Source organism: Podarcis cretensis (assembly GCF_951804945.1).
Source record: "Podarcis cretensis genome assembly, chromosome: 10".
NCBI lineage: Eukaryota > Metazoa > Chordata > Lepidosauria > Squamata > Lacertidae > Podarcis > Podarcis cretensis.
The window spans coordinates 58,654,936-58,675,341 of record NC_137179.1 but is presented as its reverse complement, the minus strand read 5'-3'; the positions used below and the strand labels follow the sequence as shown (position 1 = coordinate 58,675,341).

The 20,406-nt window shown below is 43.4% G+C and overlaps 1 protein-coding gene across 1 annotated transcript in view; it reads left to right on the top strand.

Annotated features, from left to right (window-relative positions):
* Positions 1-20,406, top strand: part of SLC13A1 (solute carrier family 13 member 1) — an 87,910-nt gene that overhangs the window by 31,282 nt on the left and 36,222 nt on the right. Inside the window, exons 2-4 of the mRNA XM_079994230.1 lie at positions 6,081-6,205; positions 15,612-15,740; positions 16,679-16,815. Coding sequence (XP_079850356.1) covers positions 6,107-6,205; positions 15,612-15,740; positions 16,679-16,815 — 365 coding nt within the window. The 5' untranslated portion in view covers positions 6,081-6,106. The remainder of the gene's footprint in view (positions 1-6,080; positions 6,206-15,611; positions 15,741-16,678; positions 16,816-20,406) is intronic.

Sequence of the window (20,406 nt, the reverse complement as noted above, 5' to 3'; positions counted from 1 at the left end):
ACTTCTTCATAACTGAGGGTTCTCCCTGGTATGTAGTGCCTTGTATGACACTGGCTTTCATCTCATAGTGACTGGCACAGGCCACTCAAGTTCAATGCTGGAGTAATGTTGACATACCCTCCCGTGTTTCTCCAATGAAAATAGAGACCTTCCCTCCGACATTTCTTCAATGAAAACAGGGATACCCTCCAACATTTCTCTGACAAAAATAGAGGCACTCGCGGGTGGCACTGTGGGTTAAACCACATAGCCTAGGACTTGCTGATCAGAAGGTTGGCGGTTCGAATCCCCGCGACGGGGTGAGCTCCCGTTGCTCAGTCCCTGCTCCTGCCAACCTAGCAGTTTGAAAGCACATCAAAGTGCAAGTGGATAAATGGTACCGCTCCGGCGGGAAGGTAAATGGCGTTTCCATGCGCTGCTCTGGTTCGCCAGATGCAGCTTAGTCATGCTGGCCCCATGACCCAGAAGCTGTATGCCTGCTCCCTCAGACAATAAAGCGAGATGAGCGCCGCAACCCCAGAGTCGGCCACGACTGGACCTAATGGTCAGGGGTCCCTTTACCTTTACTTTAAGGACCAGCAGGACATTCCGGGATCAAATCAGAAACTGGGATGGCTTCTGTAAATCCAGGATTGTCCCTTGGAGGAGCTGCATTGAATATTTCTCACATAGAATAACTAATTTTATTTTGATAGGAATCTTAAACACTTTTGCCTTTATCCATAGAGATGAAAGATCTGGTAATCAAGTGACCAATTCAGGCAAATATAACTATTAGTGATGGCTATCAACCCGGATGACTTTAAAAAGAATTAGACAAATTCATGGGAAGACAGGCAGGCAGTGGCAACTAACCCTGCTGGCTATGTTCTTGTGGCTCAGTGCTAGCTGCACCAGCAGAAAAAGGGTAGATGATAATTTGACAAAACTACCACGCAAGTGTTGGCAGTGGATCGATTTACAGCAAACGTGTAAAACTTGGAGTGCCAGCTTCACCCGCTACAATATGATCAGGGGATGTTAAATATTGTCAAGTATCAAAGTCAAACAACAAACTGAAATATCATCAGATGTGCTATTGCTATGAAAAATTCAGTGAATATCCTGCAAATGTTTGAAGATGCAGAGAACATCTGGCGAATGTTTGACATCCTGGTTTGCAGAGAGAGAATTTGGGGAAGTAAATTCATTACAGCTGTGGGTTGGGAGAGCGTAACATGAAAAGTGACTGTAGGTGTTTTTCGGTTCTCACCAAAACTGAGGGAATGGCGTTTAAATACTGCCAGCAATGGCTGGATCTATGCTGACCTGTTTAACGTTATTTCCCATTATTAGAATATTATTAGATATGTTGTTCTAAAACATCACAGGGCATACTTGTTAATTAAAAGGTTTTTTACCTTTTCCCTCCCGTCAAATGTACCCAGGTAAGATCCTCCCCCTATAGTGTGGGCAGGGTGCTCGCTCCCACCACCTGGCCTGATCACCTTGGCAACACCTCCCCAGGTGGGATTGGGCAACTGACTGAGGTAGGCGGAGACCTCCAGGTATCCCACCTGGGGAAGGTGAAGCCAAGCCTGTGCTAATGGGAACTGCATAGGGTCCAGGGGGCTGCGTGTGACCACGCAAAGGGCCTCCCCCCATTTAATGTGGGGAGTAGTCATTCCCATTATTAGACTAATATTAGATATGTTGTTCTAAAACATCACAGGGCATACTGGTTAATTAAAACGTTTTTTACCTTTTCCCTCCCATCAAAGGTAAGTAATACCTGGCCACACCATTTCCCAAAATACTGTTTCTTTCCCTGCTGCTGGTCGCTGTTTGCTCTGCTCCACCCTCTGGTGTTACATTTTAATCCTCCCTCCCTCCCTGCTCGAATACCATAGGAGGGGTGTCAGAGTTTGAATGCAGTAAAGAAAGGTAAAACACTGCATAGGGACATATGAGCAGTGTTTCACCGTTACAGTCATACCTCGGGTTAAATATGCTTCAGGTTGAGCGTTTCCAAGGAACGCGTTACTTCTGGGTTTCACTGCTCATGCATGCGCAGACGCTCAAAATGACATCATGTGCATGTGCAGATGCGGCGACCTGCACATGCGCACATGCGGGTTGCCTTCGCTTCAGGATGCGAATGGGGCTCCGGAACAGATCCCGTTCGCAACCATAGGTACCACTGTATAGCTGCATAAAACAATTAACAACAACAATTTACAGTGGTACCTCGGGTTAAGTACTTAATTCATTCCGGAGGTCCATTCTTAACCTGAAACTGTTCCTAACCTGAAGCACCACTTTAGCTAATGGGGCCTCCAGCTGCTGCCGCGCCGCTAGAGCAGGATTTCTGTTCTTATCCTGAAGCAAAGTTCTTAACCTGAAGCACTATTTCTGGGTTAGCGGAGTGTGTAACCTGAAGCGTATGTAACCCGAGGTACCACTGTATTACTTTCCCCAGCCATTCTGGGTGGCTTCCAACAGGAGATTAAAAATACATTAAAATATCAGTCATTAAGCATTAAATTTATTAAGCATTAAACGCTAAAAAAGCAAGGTAATAACGCATTGTGCATGTAAAAAGTAGGGCGTCATGTGTCCATGTACATTAGCAAAACCATTCCTTAACCCCTCCTTAACGTTAAAAACCATGAGTGTAGACCCACCATATATTCAGTGAAAACATTGTGGCTTGGATACATGCTGAAGGAACTGCATGACTGTGTAAAACAGTGAGCGTAGAATCACCCAGAATGGTACAACATGAGGAAGGGACTTTGGGTTGATGCTCGTGGCATCGTTCAGAGCCCTTAATACACTGCAGGATAAAAGAACCTGTCCACCCCCAATATTGTTTGACTAAAACTTGCAACATCCTTGGCCCATGACCTTTCTGGCTGGAGATCACGGGAGTTGGCAGTATGTGTCTGAATATCAGTTGTTGGGAGAGTTCTCTTGTGCTCAGGTCCTGCATGTGGGTTTCATGTAGTCACTGTGAGAACCGGATGCTGGACTAGAAGGACCATTGGCCTGATCCAGCAGGTAATAATAATAATAATAATAATAATAATAATAATAATAATTTATTTATACCCCACCCATCTGGCTGGGTTTCTCCAGCCACTCTGGGCGGCTTCCAACGGAATATTAAAATACAATAACCTATTAAACATTAAAAGCTTCCCTAAACAGGGCTGCCTTCAGATGTCTTCTAAAAATCTGGTAGTTGTTTATTTCTTTGACATCTGGTGGGAGGGCGTTCCATAGGGTGGGCGCCAATACCGAGAAGGCCCTCTGCCTGGTTCCCTGTAACTTGGCTTCTCACAGCGAGGGAACTGCCAGAAGGCCCTCGGCGCTGGACCTCAGTGTCCGGGCACTTATGTTCTTACGTTGAAATCCGAAATCATCCGAAAGACCACTCGTACGATCTGTCCTGAGCAGGACTGGTCAGGTTAAGATGCTAATCCTATTAGCCTCAGACTTGTCTGGGTCACTGCAAACTACTTCAGCACAAAGAAATGGCTACCCTGGCTGAAATGGGCACTTAATCAGATTAATTAACTTTTTCACTTCCCACTGCTTTTTGTACTCACTGCAGTACATTTTCTTCAGAGGAGCACGAGAAGTTCAGCAGTACAAAAGAAAATTACATCAGCGGCTATGGTTGGCAAATAGTCGTGGGTCAGTGAGGTTGCATGTTTGCAGGGTAATTAAAATCTGGATCAGCTGGCAGGCCAATCCAAAGTTTGATGACTGAAGCACAACTGATTCTGCAATGTATGACTGAGGGTGGGGAGAGTGGACTAGCAAGATGAGGAAACTGAAATCAGCTGACTGGCATCTCCTTTAGTTTGGGGTACTTGCCAGGGATGGTTTGTACAGTTTCTTTTTCTTTTTCTAGTTGTCGAACAAGATACATATGCAACAAATCTATGTGACTCCCACATTTAAAAACTGCAAAGCGTGAAGCAGCCTTTAGTCTGTCAAGGATTGAAACCCGATATAATAATTAATTGTACGGAGGGCACGCTTCATGGGACTGATGAGAGTTATAGTTCAGCAGCATCTGCAGGACCAAATGTTCCCCACTCCTTATTAAGGAGTCCAAAAACTTTGTCAGACTCTTCTTCAGGCTGGATCAAGCATAAATACGAAGTGGGCTGTGGCCTTCTGGGTCAAGTGCAATGGAGTGCATGTGTGTGTTTCTTGGGGCATCTTAGGAAAAAACCCCTCAGAGCATGCCATGGCGTTGTTTCAGAAATGTAGAAAATGTCATTTCAGAATTAGAACAGAAAGTTCCCTTTCATGACTCCAGAGAATTTCTGCATTGGGATGGGATTGTGATACAGTAGTACCTCGGGTTAAGTACTTAATTCGTTCCAGAGGTCCGAACTTAACTTGAAACTGTTCTTAACCTGAAGCACCACTTTAGCTAATGGGGCCTCCTGCTGCTGCCACGCCACTGGAGCACAATTTCTGTTCTCATCCTGAAGCAAAGTTCTTAACCTGAAGCACTATTTCTGAGTTAGCGGATTCTGTAACCTGAAGCGTATGTAACCTGAAGCATATGTAACCCGAGGTACAACTGTATATGTGTGGAAGGGGCCCATGCCACAAGTTTGTGTTGTCTGAGTCCCTAAAGTATGACTCTCATCATCTCTGACCATTGGCCATACTGGCTGAGTACAACAACATCTGGAGGACCACAGATTAGCCCAGGGTTTCCCAAACTTGGGTCTCCAGTTGTTTGTGGACTACAGCTCCCATCACTCCTGACCATGGATCCTGGAAGCTAGGGATGATGGGAGTTGTAGTCCAAAAACAGCTGGAGACCCAAGTCTGGGAAACCCTGGGTTAGCGGGTGCAGTTTCATAGGCTGGCTCCAGGTCTGAGGGGGTCTTGAGCAATGTGTCCCTCTCTTCCTCTTCTGTCATTTGGCTGTGGTGAGCAGGAACATTCCTGGCTGCAGTGACAAGCAGTGTTGGGTACCTGGGTTTAGCCACCATTTGATTTCCTGGCAACTCCTAAGAGGTTGAGCGTGTTGTGGGAAATGGTGACTCAATTCAGCTGCAGGAAGAGGGCAGAATAATGGGGCTGCACCTCCAGGAGGCCCTGGGTGCTGATGCCAGTCCTATGCTTTCATCATAGCAAGACGATTCCTGCACATCATGGGGATATTTTGATTGACTCAGCATTTCTGCCATCATAGCATGCTTCATACATTACTCAGACAGCTGAACTCTGCACTCCCCAGGCTACAGTTAAAAATGGGAACTGTCAACAGGCAGCAGGGTGAGAAAACACATATAGACATGGGAAGCAGCTAAAGACTGCCACATTATTATTTTTCATAGATAAAAAAAGTTCAGAATCGCACACACCGGCCAGTTTCTGTTTTGACTTGGAATGTTCATTTTGCGCTTCTCAGAAGTACATAAAGGCAAGAAGCGGGCAGGAGGAGCTCTGGCCTGTAATGGCGCCCACCTGAGAGGTGCTGTGACTGCACTCCGGCACAGGTCACAACACAGTTGTGGTTCAGAGGCATCCAAGAACACTGTGCTTAAATTATCCCTTTCTCACTGCTCACAAGTAAGGAGGAACACCGGTATGGTGTTATCAGAGTACGAAGCAAGAGTTCTGAACATTTACATTTCAGTTCACTTTCCACTGTACTTCTGAATTTAACCAAAGTAGCTTTGAAACTTGAACAACCCCCTCACGAAGTCTCAGGACTCAGAGAACACACGCCCCACCCAGCTTGTCTTCAGGCTTCATGAAAGGGCAGGGTGAAGAAGAAGGCTTCTCAACAGGACCTGGGTGGGTTCCTAGATCTCCTTCTGGTATAACGGAAGAATAAAAAAGAGTGCAGTCAAGATAGAAAGTATTTCATATCTTCACCGGGAAAGGCACCTCTTATCTAATGGTAAGACACTAAAACAATCAAGAGCTATATTTATTTTTAACTTGGCTTGACTGAAGGCTCTGTTGCAAAGGCTAAAGGTGATAGTTTGGAGAAATATTAATCAGACACTTCTACTTAAGGTTCGATCTCTCTTTTCCCTTTTGGTTTATGGTTTCCACAGAAAAGAAGAGCCTGCAGCCCACCGCAATGAAGGTCATCAAAACACTCTTAGTCTACCGACGTTTTCTCCTCATCTTCTTCACTCCCCTCCTGCTTCTCCCATTGCCTCTCGTCATCAGAACCAAAGTAAGTGAATAATAACTGCTGCCCTACATCTTTATGTTTCCAAAGCCTCACTGAAATGTTTCATCTTCCTCTCAGTTATTTTTTTCCTTCAGATTGGTCTCTTCACAAAACTCTGCTGCGCGATACAGATTGAAAGTGATTAAAAAAATCACAGAGAATCTTCCGCAAAGTCTTCCTGGTGTGTTCTTAGCAGATAAAATGGATAGGCTGTCACCCAGACAGTTTTAAATATTTTAAACATTTCACTTCCGTACCAAACCCTGGGCACTGTCAGGAGTATAGCTTTAGTGTGCTTTGTCATTATAGATATGAACAAGGTGTCAAGAAGATCTATCTTTTAATTGCCTTTTTAATTTGAGAGGGAGAATCTGTGGCTAGCTTTATGGGAGATATAATTTCAGTAATGACAGTTACTTGCTGCAGTATTTGGAGAACTGGAACAAGAGAGGGAATGTCAACATTTCCAGCTGAATGGAAGGAAATAATTGATAGGCTGATAATCAGTTACGTTCTTGCTATCATTTGCTCCATTGCTCTGCATTATACATTTAAACCGGTGTCATACCAGTTTAAAAAATTGTGAGGGGCACATGACAGTTGTGCTGCCAACAGATTAAGATTAATGTGCGTGGCAGCTTCCACACAGCAAGTAGTCATGAATCTTTTGTGTGTTTTAATAAAGGATCCTGTACTTGCACGTAAATTCAGTATTTTACATTAAAGGCCTTCGTGTTGATCACAGAAGGCCGAAGTGAGCAGAAATTCATTATTTCTTTGTCACCGGAGAAACATGGCCTTTTATCTTGCTGCCTCATCAAGACATATGTCAGAAGTTAATGGTATTAATGGGTGAAGTATTGACTCCACAAAAGGCAAAGGCAAAACTCTCGTTGATTTCAATGGATCTGCCGCCTTTCATCTTCTTCAGAAATGATGCCAATTTTGATGTCAGTGTACTTTCACGGAGCTACTCTGCCTACAAATACACAGAATTGTATCCCCCCCCCCGCTCCCCGCCCCTCATTTAGGGAGGAAACAAAACTCTTGTTACTATTGTGTGGTTTCTTGTCCTCATTCAAGGACATGTTCAAAGGAAGTATTTCTTTTCAGAACAGAGAATAATAGAATCTATGCAGATTCAAAGGTGAACCTATGACATGCAATTGATTCCATCCTCTGTTGTAGCTCACACCACTTATAGATAGATACATGTCCTCCAGCATCAGTATGTGATATGTATTGTCTGGCACTAAGATACACACCACTGGAAAGCAATATCACTGATTATTTATTTTTAAAGGCATGTGATAGTTTTCCAGCAGCACGCATGCTGATCTATACACAGACCAGCATACCTCGAAAATCATCACACACCCTGCTTTGACATGATAATGCACATCTAAATCTGTGTGAAGCAGAGAATCCAATTCTATATTTGGGGAAAACTGGTGTTGTTTCGTTGTTTGTGTCTCCAGCCACTGATTGAAATCATCTTAAGTCGAAAGAAAATATGACTTAGATGCTGTTGACAGGCTAAGCATGGAAGCTTACAAATGGCAGCCACACCTAGGCTGGAGTTAAAACGTTTGGGTCTTTTTAGGTTACCCAAAAGATGGAAATTGGCAGGTATTTACGTACAACATGGCGAATGAAAATCGGGGTTCTTAAATGCACAGGGGAACCTACACAAGTAGCGCAAGCACCCTGCTACAGATGGTCACCTCCCAAGTCATGGAGGACAACCAGGAATGCAATAGGAGAAAAGGGATGGATATTCTAATCCTTGCACCATGTGATGGAGGAACAGAGAGAGCCAGAGAGCGAGTTTCTATTAAAGGGGCTTACCATGAGCAGAACACTGCCCATTCTTGTCCATTGGAAAGTTTTCCCCACTCTGTTTCTGATTGTGGCAGAGCGCAGGGGAAATGAATGAGGAGATTTGTAAAATGGATGACGTTCAGGCAAATTCTCCCTTAGCATTACTTTACAGTACAGCAAAGTTATGGTTCATAGAATCCCAGTGTCGTTGCCTTACAACTCAACACACGAAAGTGTGTAGCAGATTTCAGGGCTGGTCGCTGTTTGGCCACTCTCTAGAATTATGTGTGAATGATTACAAAGGAAAGGGAATGATTTTGAAACCTGTGAGACTCCAGCATCTCACAGCATGGCTATAGCTGACTTTGACTTCACATCTAGGACAAGATTTGAGATAAGTTCACAGATGGGCTTTCTGTGTTCTCCTTTTTCTTCTTTGGCTATGTAACTGTGTGAGAATGCGGTTGAATATGAAAAGATTTGATGAAATAAATCACAAGCAATAAAAGTTAGAGGTGAATAAATTTCTCTTGTTTACAGCCTTGTTGAAACGTAGCCCTGCCTAAGAGATGGATAATATAGTTTCAGGCACAGAGAACTAACTCTGCTCAACCAGTTATTTTAATGACTAATCCTGGTGCTAAACTTCCCACTACCATAGGATATGTTACAGATAGGTAGCCGTGTTGGTCTGCCATAGTCAAAACAAAATAAAAAAATTCCTTCCAGTAGCACCTTAAAGACCAACTAAGTTAGTTCTTGGTATGAGCTTTCATGTGCATGCACACGAAAGCTCATACCAAGAACTAACTTAGTTGGTCTTTTAGGTGCTACTGGAAGGATTTTTTAATTTTGTTTTTACCATAGGATATGTGCAATATGATCCTTTGAGGCATCCTTCAAATGGTGAAGAGAGACTGGCTACAGAACCTTTAATATGTATATAATGTGTCTCGGCTTTGCCTTGCTTGCAGTTGGCTTATGACTTAAATGATAGCTCGAGCTGGGTAATAACGTCTTCCATGGTTATTACTCCATGGCAAAATCTATTCCGGATGACTCAGAACATAAAAAAGTAGGCAGAGCTGTCCATCCCAAGCTATTGCTCCATCACACTCATGCCACACAGCTGCAGAGAAATCAGTTTCCCAGGATGTTAAACAGCTCTTGGAAGCCAGGTGATGTGATGACTGGATTGGAAAGATACATCATTAGAAGGGCGATGATCAGATAGAAAATGTTGTAAGCCATGAGGCTGCAGACCACAACCAATTATGAACCCAGCTTGAAGAAGAAGCTCCCAGGTGACTGTGGGTGTAAATCATAGTTTCCCAAACGTAGGTCTCCAGCTGTTTTTGGACTACAACTCCCATCACTCCTAGCTAGCAAGACTAGTGGTCAGGGATGATGGGAATTTTAGTCCAAAAACAGCTGGAGACCCAAGTTTGGGAAAGCCTGGTGTAAATGAAGAAGGCCTACATATAAACTGGGTTTAAATCAATGAACTTTTGAGGTTTCCAAAGTCTGAAGTTGGAAACACGCAGTAATCTCTTAAACTGCAGAGCAGGACTAGCCACTGTGATGCCCTCCACATGTTTTGACAGCAACTTCCAACATCTCTGACCATTAGCCATGAAACTGATGGGAGCTGGAGTTTACAATATCAGTGGATACCATGAGTGGTTGTAGTCCAGATACATCTGGAGGGCCACAGGTTCCCCATCCTTGTTCTATGACTTCTCCCAAGTAGACCCTTCTTCTTCAGGAGATCTTTGGTGATAACATCTCTTGGCAACATGAATGGTTCTACACTGACTCTGCACTACCCACCAGGCCTGTTGCTGCTTCTGCTCTTGAGGTCCAGCTGGTGAACAGCAAGAAATAGTGGGGGCAAGGTAGAGTGCAAATGGTGATCAGAGAGGTTGTTGGGGGCCAGGTGAGAGGTTTATGAGACCAGCTTCTTTGACTTGTCATAGGACAAGAGCAGGTTCTTTCAGGTTGCCAGCTGGGGGTTCTCTGTGGGATTCCATGCCTCTTCCTCTGATGAAGTCTCCCCAAGGTCCTAGTCAGACAGGACCCTGACATTTGTGGGCAGGTGTGGAGGATTCCCTGGTCCTGAATGGGGTAACTGTGCCCCTGAAGGACCAGGTGCACAGCCTGGGAGTCATTTTGGACTCACAGCTGTCCATGGAGGCACAGGTCAAATCTGTGTCCAGGGCAGCTGTTTACCAGCTCCATCTGGTACGTAGGCTGAGACCCTATCTGCCAGCGGACTGTCTCGCCAGAGTGGTGCATGCTCTGGTTATCTCCCGCTTGGACTACTGCAATACGCTCTACGTGGGGCTACCTTTGAAGGTGACCCAGAAACTACAACTAATCCAGAATGCGGCAGCTAGACTGGTGACTGGGAGCAGCCACCGAGACCATATAACACCGGTCCTGAGAGATCTGCATTGGCTCCCAGTACGTTTCCGAGCACAATTCAAAGTGTTGGTGTTGACCTTTAAAGCCCTAAACAGCCTCAGTCCAGTATATCTGAAGGAGCATCTCTACCCCCATCGTTCTACCCGGACACTGAGGTCCAGAAGCAAGGGCCTTCTGGCAGTTCCCTCACTTTAAAGCCCTAAACTGCCTCAGTCCAGTATATCTGAAGGAGCGTCTCTACCCCCATCATTCTACCCGGACACTGAGGTCCAGCAGCAAGGGCTTTCTGACAGTTCCCTCACTGCGAGAAGCCAAGTTACAAGGAACCAGGCAGAGGGCCTTCTCAGTAGTGGCGCCCTCCCTGTGGAATGCCCTCCCACCAGATGTCAAACAACAACTACCAGACTTTTAGAAGACATCTGAAGGCAGCCCTGTTTAGGGAAGCTTTTAATGTTTGATGCATTACAGTATTTTAATTTTTTTTTTTTGGAAGCCGCCCAGAGTGGCTGGGGAAGCCCAGCCAGATGGGTGGGGTATAAATAATAAATTATTATTAATAATAATTATTATTATTTGAGATATTTGTGCAAGGATGGCCAATGTGGTACCTTTCAGGTGTTGTTGGAATGCTACTCTTCATTATCCCTGACGACTGAAAATGCTGGCTAGGGCTGCTGGAGTTGTGATGAAGCTGGCTACCCTTGTGTTTGTCACAATCAAGATTCAAGGCCAATGAATTGGCCCAAACTGTCGTATCTCATCAACAAACGTACCTGTGATGTGGAGTGTGCATACACCTAGCAATTTTTTTACACTATATAGCAATGCATCTTCTTTGCTTCTGCCCTGCACATAGACTCAAGCTGCACCAGAAGTTCGAAAAGATCTTGAGAATTTTCCTCCATTATTTCTGCTGTGGTTCTGTGGACCACCGGAAGGTTCATTATGGATCATCAATGGTCCACAGAATTACTTTTTTATGACAATCAGAGAGTTGATGCAGGTTGTAAATGTGAGGAAGTTATAGACATTCCATGCACTCTGATATCGGACGGATCCGTTGGGCCTCTTTCCACCTGCCGCATCAGTAAAATAACAACTCAGAATGTTTCACAGTCAGAAAGATGCAGAGAAGAGCAAGATTAAAGATATGGCAAGTTTTCCACACGTCAAAGCTTCTTCAAAATAATTTTCACTAGATTGGAATGAACTGAAAAGGGCACTTTTCAACCATACAAAGAGGCATTTTTATTAACCTTTACTTAAGAGAGAGAGAGAGCTATAGCAGATATATCTTAATATCAAACGTTCATCATTTAAAGATGTTTACCATCTGCATTTTTGTTGTTGTTGTTTCTTTCTTACTCCTCCCTTCTGCACCACTGCTTTGCGTAACATCAAGCCTGTTGAAAGGTACTGGGAAAAGCTTGATCAATATTATATGACAATTATGGTTGGTCCTAATAATGTTTCAATTACTGAGGTATGTGGAGAAATTGATGTGTTCTATCATCTATCTATCTATCTATCTATCTATCATCTATCAACTATCTATATCTATCTATCATCTATCTATCTATCTATCTATCTATCTATCTATCTATCTATCATCATCATCTATCTATCTATTATCTATCTATCTATCTATCTATCTATCTATCAATCTATCATCTATCTATCTATCATCTATCTATCTATCTATCTATCTATCTAATCTATCTATCTATCATCTATCTATCTATCTATCTATCTATCTATCTATCTATATCTATCAACTATCTATATCTATCTATCTATCTATCTATCTATCTATCTATCTATCTATCATCTATCTCTATCTATCTATCTATCTATCTATCTATCTATCTATCATCTATCTATCATCTATCTATCATCTATCTATCTATATCTATCTATCTATCTATCATCTATCTATCTATCTATCATCTATCTATCTATCTATCATCTATCTATCATCTATCTATCTATCTATCTATCTATCTATCTATCTATCTATCTATCTATCATCTATCTATCTATCATCTATCTATCTATCTATCTATCTATCTATCTATCTATCTATCATCTATCTATCTATCATCTATCTATCTTCTTTGCTCTACAATGCAAATGAGGGATTTCTCCAATGAAACGGATGCAATAGATGGGGGAGAGAAGGAGTGATTTGGAATACACAAAGACAGTTTGCCCCTCAAAATATTTCCTGTGACAAGTCATGGAGGCTATACATTCTTGATAAGAGCACAGCATGTCTGGGGGAGGTAATCGCATCCCTAAGGAGTTCTTAAGATTGTGATGAATCCAGCACAGTAGGGCTTAAGCATCCCCAGTGCTTGAGTAAAAATAAACCCAACCTGAAATTGTCCCTGCCATATATGTGCTGGCTGGATGTTTTGTCTGAAACTTCTGTTGAGCAATCAAATGGGAAAACAGTCTGCAATGATTATGTGTCAGCAGCACAGCAAGTTGGCTGAAATAGTGTGGCTTTTTATTCCTCCTCTTGAAAGCTGCTCTGCCACGGTGCACCTCAGACCCTTCTTACATGACCTTGAGAGAGCCAGTGTGGTGTAGTGGTTAAGAGTGGTAGACTCGTAATCTGGTGAACCGGGTTCGCGTCTCCACTCCTCCACATGCAGCTGCTGGGTGACCTTGGGCCAGTCACACTTCTTTGAAGTCTCTCAACCCCACTCACCTCACAGAGTGTTTGTTGTGGGGGAGGAAGGGAAAGGAGAATGTTAACTACTTTGAGACACCTTAGGGTAGTGATAAAGTGGGATATCAAATCCAAACTACTACTACTACTACTCTTCTTCTTCTTCTTCTTCTTCTTCTTCTTCTTCTTCTTCTTCGTAGCCTGAGGGCTCCTTCCCAAGCTTCTTCCTGCTGCATTGCTTGGGTAGCAATAGTCTCAGACCACACAGCCACACAATAAAATGCTGCTGTTTAGGGGTGGGAAATGATGTTCATTCCCTTCTGGGTAACCTTCCCAGGGCCACATCCCTGTGGTGGGCAGAGTCAGAAGCCCAGGATATGTCCCTATTTTCACCAGAGAAATGTTGGAGGGTATGGAACAAGGAATGTAATTTTGCCTTATAATCGGCTAGTTTCTACAGAAACTTACACACCATTTCCTCCAACTAGGCAAGCAAGAGCCATGACCCAAGTCCAAGGGCCCATTTCAGCCCAACAAATAACGCTTTGTGTTATTTGTGAAGAGTGTGGCCTGGAAAGAGTGCTGAGGGCTAGGTAGAGAGGCCCTTGGACCATGGCAACCAAAGGCTTATCTCTTTACTCTCCTGCCACAAATGGAATGAAAATCTGCCCACCACGTGTGGACTGAAGCCTGAGGGAAATGTTCCCAGAGGGTGTCACCAAACTCCCCACACATAAGGAACTCAGATGGGCTTCTGTGTACAGTGGCAAGCTTTCAGATTTCAGTGGCCCCCTGTACGATGCCAAAATTTGGTGCCTTCTCCACCTCTTGCCTTCCATTCTAAGTGATTATTGTGGGGAATTTCCTTTCTGGGTGAAGAGTGAAGAAATAAGTGTTTACAGTGGAATCACCTTCCCCCATGCCTGTTATTTAATCAACCAAAACTTAACTAAACACTGCACGTTAAGCACAGCGTGATGCGTAGTTTGGCCAAGACTCAATTTCAGTCAATAAATATCTTGACTTCCTTTTCTTTCCTTTCCTTTTTTTGAAAGCCTTGGCCTGTAACAATCCACATTCCCAGATTCTGCCCCCCCCCCGCCCACCCCGGCAGATGATCAAAATCAATTTTGCATTTAACTCTGTGTTGGCTTCTGCATTTCATTTAAATATCTTGAGGCAAAATGTGGGGAAATGTCCCGCTAATTCAGAGATGGCTATGACAGTCTGTATGGTTGTCCTCCACACCCCACCTTAAATAAATGAGTACAGATGGTTCAGGATCAGTAACTTTCATATTGATGTGCTGATTTGGTATTAATGAAATACATATGTTAATGGAAAACTCATACCTGGCATGGATGTGGCTTTCACCAGATGAAATTCTGAGCATGGGAACATTGAGTTCCAATGTCCCTGAATCTCAGTAGAAAATTCCTATTCTAAAGGGCTGTCATCAGAGGGAAAGGAGGAAATAATTATTTTTCCAGATGTATCAGCTGTACCAGCAACTGGACTGGAAACATACCCTCCAACATTTTTCTGATGAAAAGAGGGACATCCCAAAATTTCTCTGATGAGAATAGGGATGTCCTAACATCTTTTCATATCATTTTAAAGTTAAATGTAGATGTCTCATTTTGGGTGAAAATATTGCTAATTCAAAATAAGGCTACGCATGAGTGTATTCACAAAATATTGTGACATTCACCCACCAGCGGAATCGCCAGTCTCCTCACAGAGAAACGATCCCCGTTTCTCGCTATTATTGTTCTGAGGTATTCAGGTAGGTGGCAGGTGTTGTGTTTCCCACCATGTTCCTCCAGAGGAATCTGAAGTAACATTTTTTTGGCCATAAAAGTTGGGTGGAAGAAGAGTGGAAATGGATATATAGCTTTTGACAAAGCGCCAAGACTCTTTGGACAAAGCACAGTCTTCCACCTCACATGAGGCCAACAAAGGAATCAACTTTATTCCGTTGCTCTATCTTAGTTCAGTATTGTCTACTCTGATTTCAAGCAGAGGTCTTTCGCTACCTTGTCCTTTTAACTGGCGGTCTCCGCCATCGAAACTGGAACCTTATTCATTCAAAGCACCCTGCTCTTTCATTGAGATGCAGCCCCTTTGCAACGCAGTGCCTCCCCTCAAATGTCTGTTCCATTGACAGTTTGTGGAAAACAACGAATAAATAAATAAAACATAATATTTAGAAGTTGAAAGCAAAGGGCCATGGCAGATAGCTATTATTTCGTTCTTCAGGTGATCCTTCTTGGAACATGACTCAGAGAACAGAAGTTTCTGCTATATCAGCAACATTGTGAATGTGACTTGGGAAATCGCTGGATTCTAGTTGAAGAGGAGAGTCTCCCCATTATATCTTATCGTCCTTTCCAGTCAGGGGTTATAATGTTTTCTGTCTGATTGCTCATGTTGTACTACAGAAATCTGAATCTGATTTTCTTTCATTCTATTTTCTCTTTTCAATTCTAGGAAGCAGAATGTGCCTACACGTTATTTGTGGTGGCCATCTTTTGGCTCACAGAAGCATTACCCCTGGCCGTTTCAGCGTTACTTCCTGCTTTAATGTTCCCATTGTTCGGAATTATGGCTTCCAAACAGGTAAATTTCCTGTTGTTGTTGTTGTTGTTGTTCCATTCCTTTCCCTTCCACTACTCCAACTGCCTATATATTTGGTAGCCCAAACATCAAACCATTTGATTGCTTTATTTGCTTTCTTTAATGGTGAATTTATACAAATCCTAATGCCCTGAGGCCTGGGACACACTCAAAGCATCCCTACTGAGCCCATTCTGGTGGGCTGGGGAGACTGGTGCTGTCTAGAAGTACAGATAGGGAATCACAACCACTATGCCTCTTGCTACCACTTTGAAACACAGGAGACAACAGTAATGAAACCTGAAATTTCACATCCCATTTGCCCTGAAACCTGATACAATCTGGGACAAAAGTTCAGCTTTTCCAACTTTCTTCCAAGCACTGGCTACCACTCCCTTTATGGATACGGCCTGCTCCTTTGCAGAACCCTTTCTTCACTGGAGAAATTGGTTTCATTGCCTTCTCATTCTTCTGAGTTTCTTATGGCCCATCACCAGGCTGGTTCCCGTCTCCCATGCCTTCCACCAACTCCCATTAGGCCCATCCAAGTCCAACTGTTGCACCAGATTTGTAGACATCTTGACTGGGCAAAGCTGGAGAATACGAGGAGGTGGTTGAACTCCATATTTTGGATTTGCTGCTGGGACAGAGAGATGGTGCTAGAATCCAGGTGTTCCTCAGCATGGTGCTGTCTATGCCCCCCCCCCGAAAGACACCCCATGTTTAATTTTAGTTTAATTTTATTCCTCTAGTAACAGCAACTCCTGGTTTCAAGAGCAATCGTGAGGATTGAAGTCCCTGTTGTTTCTCTTTATACATCTAGGTGGTTTCATTTGTTTCGATTTTCCTCCACAAATTGTACAGCTCATTATTTTCCTGAGATGGAATCATGGTAGCTAAATAGCACACATTTAGCTAAACAAAATGAATTTTGCTTTTAGGTGGCATCTGCTTATTTCAAAGATTTTCATCTGCTATTAACGGGAGTGATTTGTTTGGCAACGTCAATAGAGAAATGGAATTTGCACAAGAGAATTGCCTTGAAAATGGTGATGCTGGTGGGTGTTAACCCTGCATGGTATGTAGCATACTGACAAAAGAAACTGATATACTGAAAACCCCTTTGGCTCTGTTGTGCAAGTAGACTTGCCAGCTTTTTTCTTCACCTGTCCTTTATAAAACTGCACAATAAGAAGAAATTCTGCAGATGCTACTCTCCCCAGCACTCTAGCTCCCTGGCAATAATAGAAGCTTCACCCGATGGAATTTTCAGTGTTATGTAATTGTGATTGGAGCACAACAATTCAAGTAGCAACTTTTGGGCAGGTTGGGCGGGTTTGTGTGCAAAGTATCACAAAGTATATGGTGTGTGTGTGGGAGGAGTAGAGGGGCTGTTTCCCCAGGTGCAAAATTTTGGGGGTGTGTGCAAAATTTCAAAAGAAAAATAAACTGCTTTGAGGGTGTGTTTTTTAAACCAATCAAGTAGTGTAAAAATTTCATGAACTAAACAATAACAATAAAATAAATGGCCACCACTGGTCTCCCATCCCCAGCTTTTCTCTCACTGCTGGGAAGACCCTTCCCCACCTCCATCACTGCTGCCCAGCCCTGACAGGAACCACAGGAACCCTAACCCTTGCCCCAGGCACTAGCAACCCATGCTACACCACTGCCATTTAGAAGCCATAATTACAGTTCTATTTGGTTGCTAAAGAGATTTGCTAAGACCAGCCTTTTGCCAAAATTGAATTATACATATCGTTGGGATGAGAAGACGAGTTTTACACGAAACACTTCTGTTATTGGCAATAGTGGCGCACGGCTCAGAACAAAATAGCAGATGAATTTGTGAACAGCTCTGACTCATACTTCTTAATGACTGGTATTAAGCAACTGAGAGATCTTTTGTACATTATCTCATCGTTAGTATTCCATCCAAAGCTGAGGTAGTGCTAAGCAGTTTTATTGCAGACAGATAAGAAGACTAAGCCCACCCCTTCCACCCCCCAAAATATTGCTGACAGCTGTTACAAACGAGAAGACAGGAGAAATGAAATATCATGTTGTGCTCCTTTTTATTGTTCGTAAGGGGTCAGGTAGCCCCTGTCAATCCAATCAGCTAGACCAAAAGCAGTTTGCCAGCATTGCAGGCTTTCTGGTTCTTGAATTGTCAGATGCTGCTGTGATAGGGGAAGCAAGGAGTTGTCAGTTTCTCACTTGATGATGGTAAATTAGCACAGTTAGGGAAAGCAGAATGGGTGAAACGGGAGACCTCAGTGAACCATGAAGACACTGAGGACCATGCTTGTGTGTACATCCCTGCCTGCAAGACTGATCACAGTTTTGGTTTGGAGTATCATTATTTCTTCACCTAATAAGATCTCATCATGATTGTAAGGTGCCAAAGAGCTAAACCTGGCCATTAGGAGTAACTAGAAAGCTAAGATAGGAGATGGGAAAGAGATGATGAAGCCACCCATTCCGTAAATATGGAATCCACAAATATATCTTACCTAACCTCTTCATCAATAGTCTGGCTGGTTTCACAAAATGCAGGGAGGGCAGAGGAAAGCCAGAGAAAAGCCCAGCACATGAACAGATCAAGACTGATTTCACTCTGTGTGTGTGTGTGTGTGTGTGTTTTCTAAGCCCACAGCAAGATGTCAACAGTGTTGTGAGGAAGGTGTAGACTGTTGCTCCAGATTTTGTCTCTGCAATTGAACGTGCCCATCAAATGATGAGTGGATTACCTTGGTTCCACCCTGTTCTCTCATGGATTTGCTCATCCTTTCCTCTGATTTAACATGGGCATTTTCTAAAATTAATTCCGGAACGGGCATAGTTTGCTGAAGCTTTATTTTCCTTTCATTTGTCCGCCTCGCTTTTCTGTCTTTCTTACTGATCTGCACAAGCAATCCAATGGATGAGCACCCCTTTTCACTGTTTTAGCAATATGCACAGGTGGTAGGTGGGGTGAGAATTAAGAAGATTAAAGAACCAACAGAAAGAAATTAAAATTGTTGCAGGCTGAGCATTTGAAGTGGCCTCCATGGAGCCTGAAAATAAAAATAGAAGATGGCAGCTTCCTTAGGCATTGGTGGGGCTTGCAAACTAGACCAGATGATTCAGAAACCCAGAAACCAGAAAGAAATTTGGATGGGGAGAATTTTGTAAGCATGCCTGCCTGCCACCCAGTGGTCACCTGGCCTCCTGTAATAATATATTGTACTTTAATACGCAAACACTGTTTTTGTTTTTAAAAAACAAGAACAGCAAAATAATTATCCTTATTACTACCTCATCAGACAGGCCACTGATGCCATTTGGTTTAAAAGGGAAAATGAAGACTGAGAATGTTTGTTGTCTTCACCGCTTGCAAAACCACCTGTGTGGCAGACAGAAGTATAGCAGGTGAAGCTTTTCCTGAAATGGTGGTGCAGTTAGTTTCACTTGGTGACATTCTCCTATGACACAATGTTAAGAATAGGTAAAGATAAAGGGACCACTGACTGTTAGGTTCAGTCACGGACAACTCTGGGGTTGTGGCGCTCATCTCGCTTTACAGGTAGTGCATGGAAATGACATTTACCTTCCTGCTGGAGCGGTACCTATTTATCTACTTGCACTTTGTGCTTTTGAACTGCTAGGTTGGCAGGAGCTGGGACAGAGCAACGGGAGCTCACCCTGTTGCGGGGATTCGAACCGCTGACCTTCTGATCGGCAAGCCCTAGGCTCTGTGGTTTAACCCACAGCACCACCCACGTCCCTTAATGTTAAGAATACTGGAACCCTAAAATAAGCAACGGTACTCAAGAGTTGCCACAGACCTGAACCAAGAAGCAAGTCAAACAGCAATTCCAGAATCTGCTTTAGAACAGGGATCATCAGTCAGTTTTCAACCCGCAAATCTATTGGGAATAATTTTACACTCTTGGGTACATAATGATCATTTGAATGTTGGTTTATAAATTGTTTGCTATCAGAAAGAGATTGCAATAATGCAGTTCCTTTATTTCCCCTTCTTCTTTTCTGAAGAATTCTTTTTCTTCTCTGCAGGCAGTTTCTGTCCCTCCCCCTCCCCACCTTTATTTTTTAAAAAATAAAAATCAGTTTATTAAAATCTCCCATTCCACTATAGGACTGGCTAGCCAACAAGCACATTCATATATTCACTGAGGTTCCCGGTTCCTGTTCAAGGCCCTGGCCCCTAAAGATCACTGGGGTCACTCTCCCACAGAGGCCAGACTGCTTATAACCTCCCCACAAATGCCCTACTACCATCATCTACTGAATTGCAGAGACAAGTAGGACTCTGCTTTCAAAAAGCCCAAACCAGCATATGTGATGAGAAATGGCTTCCTAGAATCCCCCATTTTATGTATATAGGGGGGAAAACACAGAACAAGGCATTGCTGCATGTAAAATAATAAATAATGCTTCTATTTAACATCTTTGCCCAGGGATGCAAAGCATGCAGGTGTAGCTGAACTACAGCTCCCATCATCCCTGATCTTTGGCCATTCTGGATGGGGCTGATGGGAGTTGGAGTCCAGCAACACCTGGCGGGCCATGGGTCCCCCATCCCTGATAAAACAAAGCACACTGACTACCCTCTTCAGCAGTTATCCTGACCCACCAGTCTTTTCTCCTCTCTCCTTCCTATCCATTC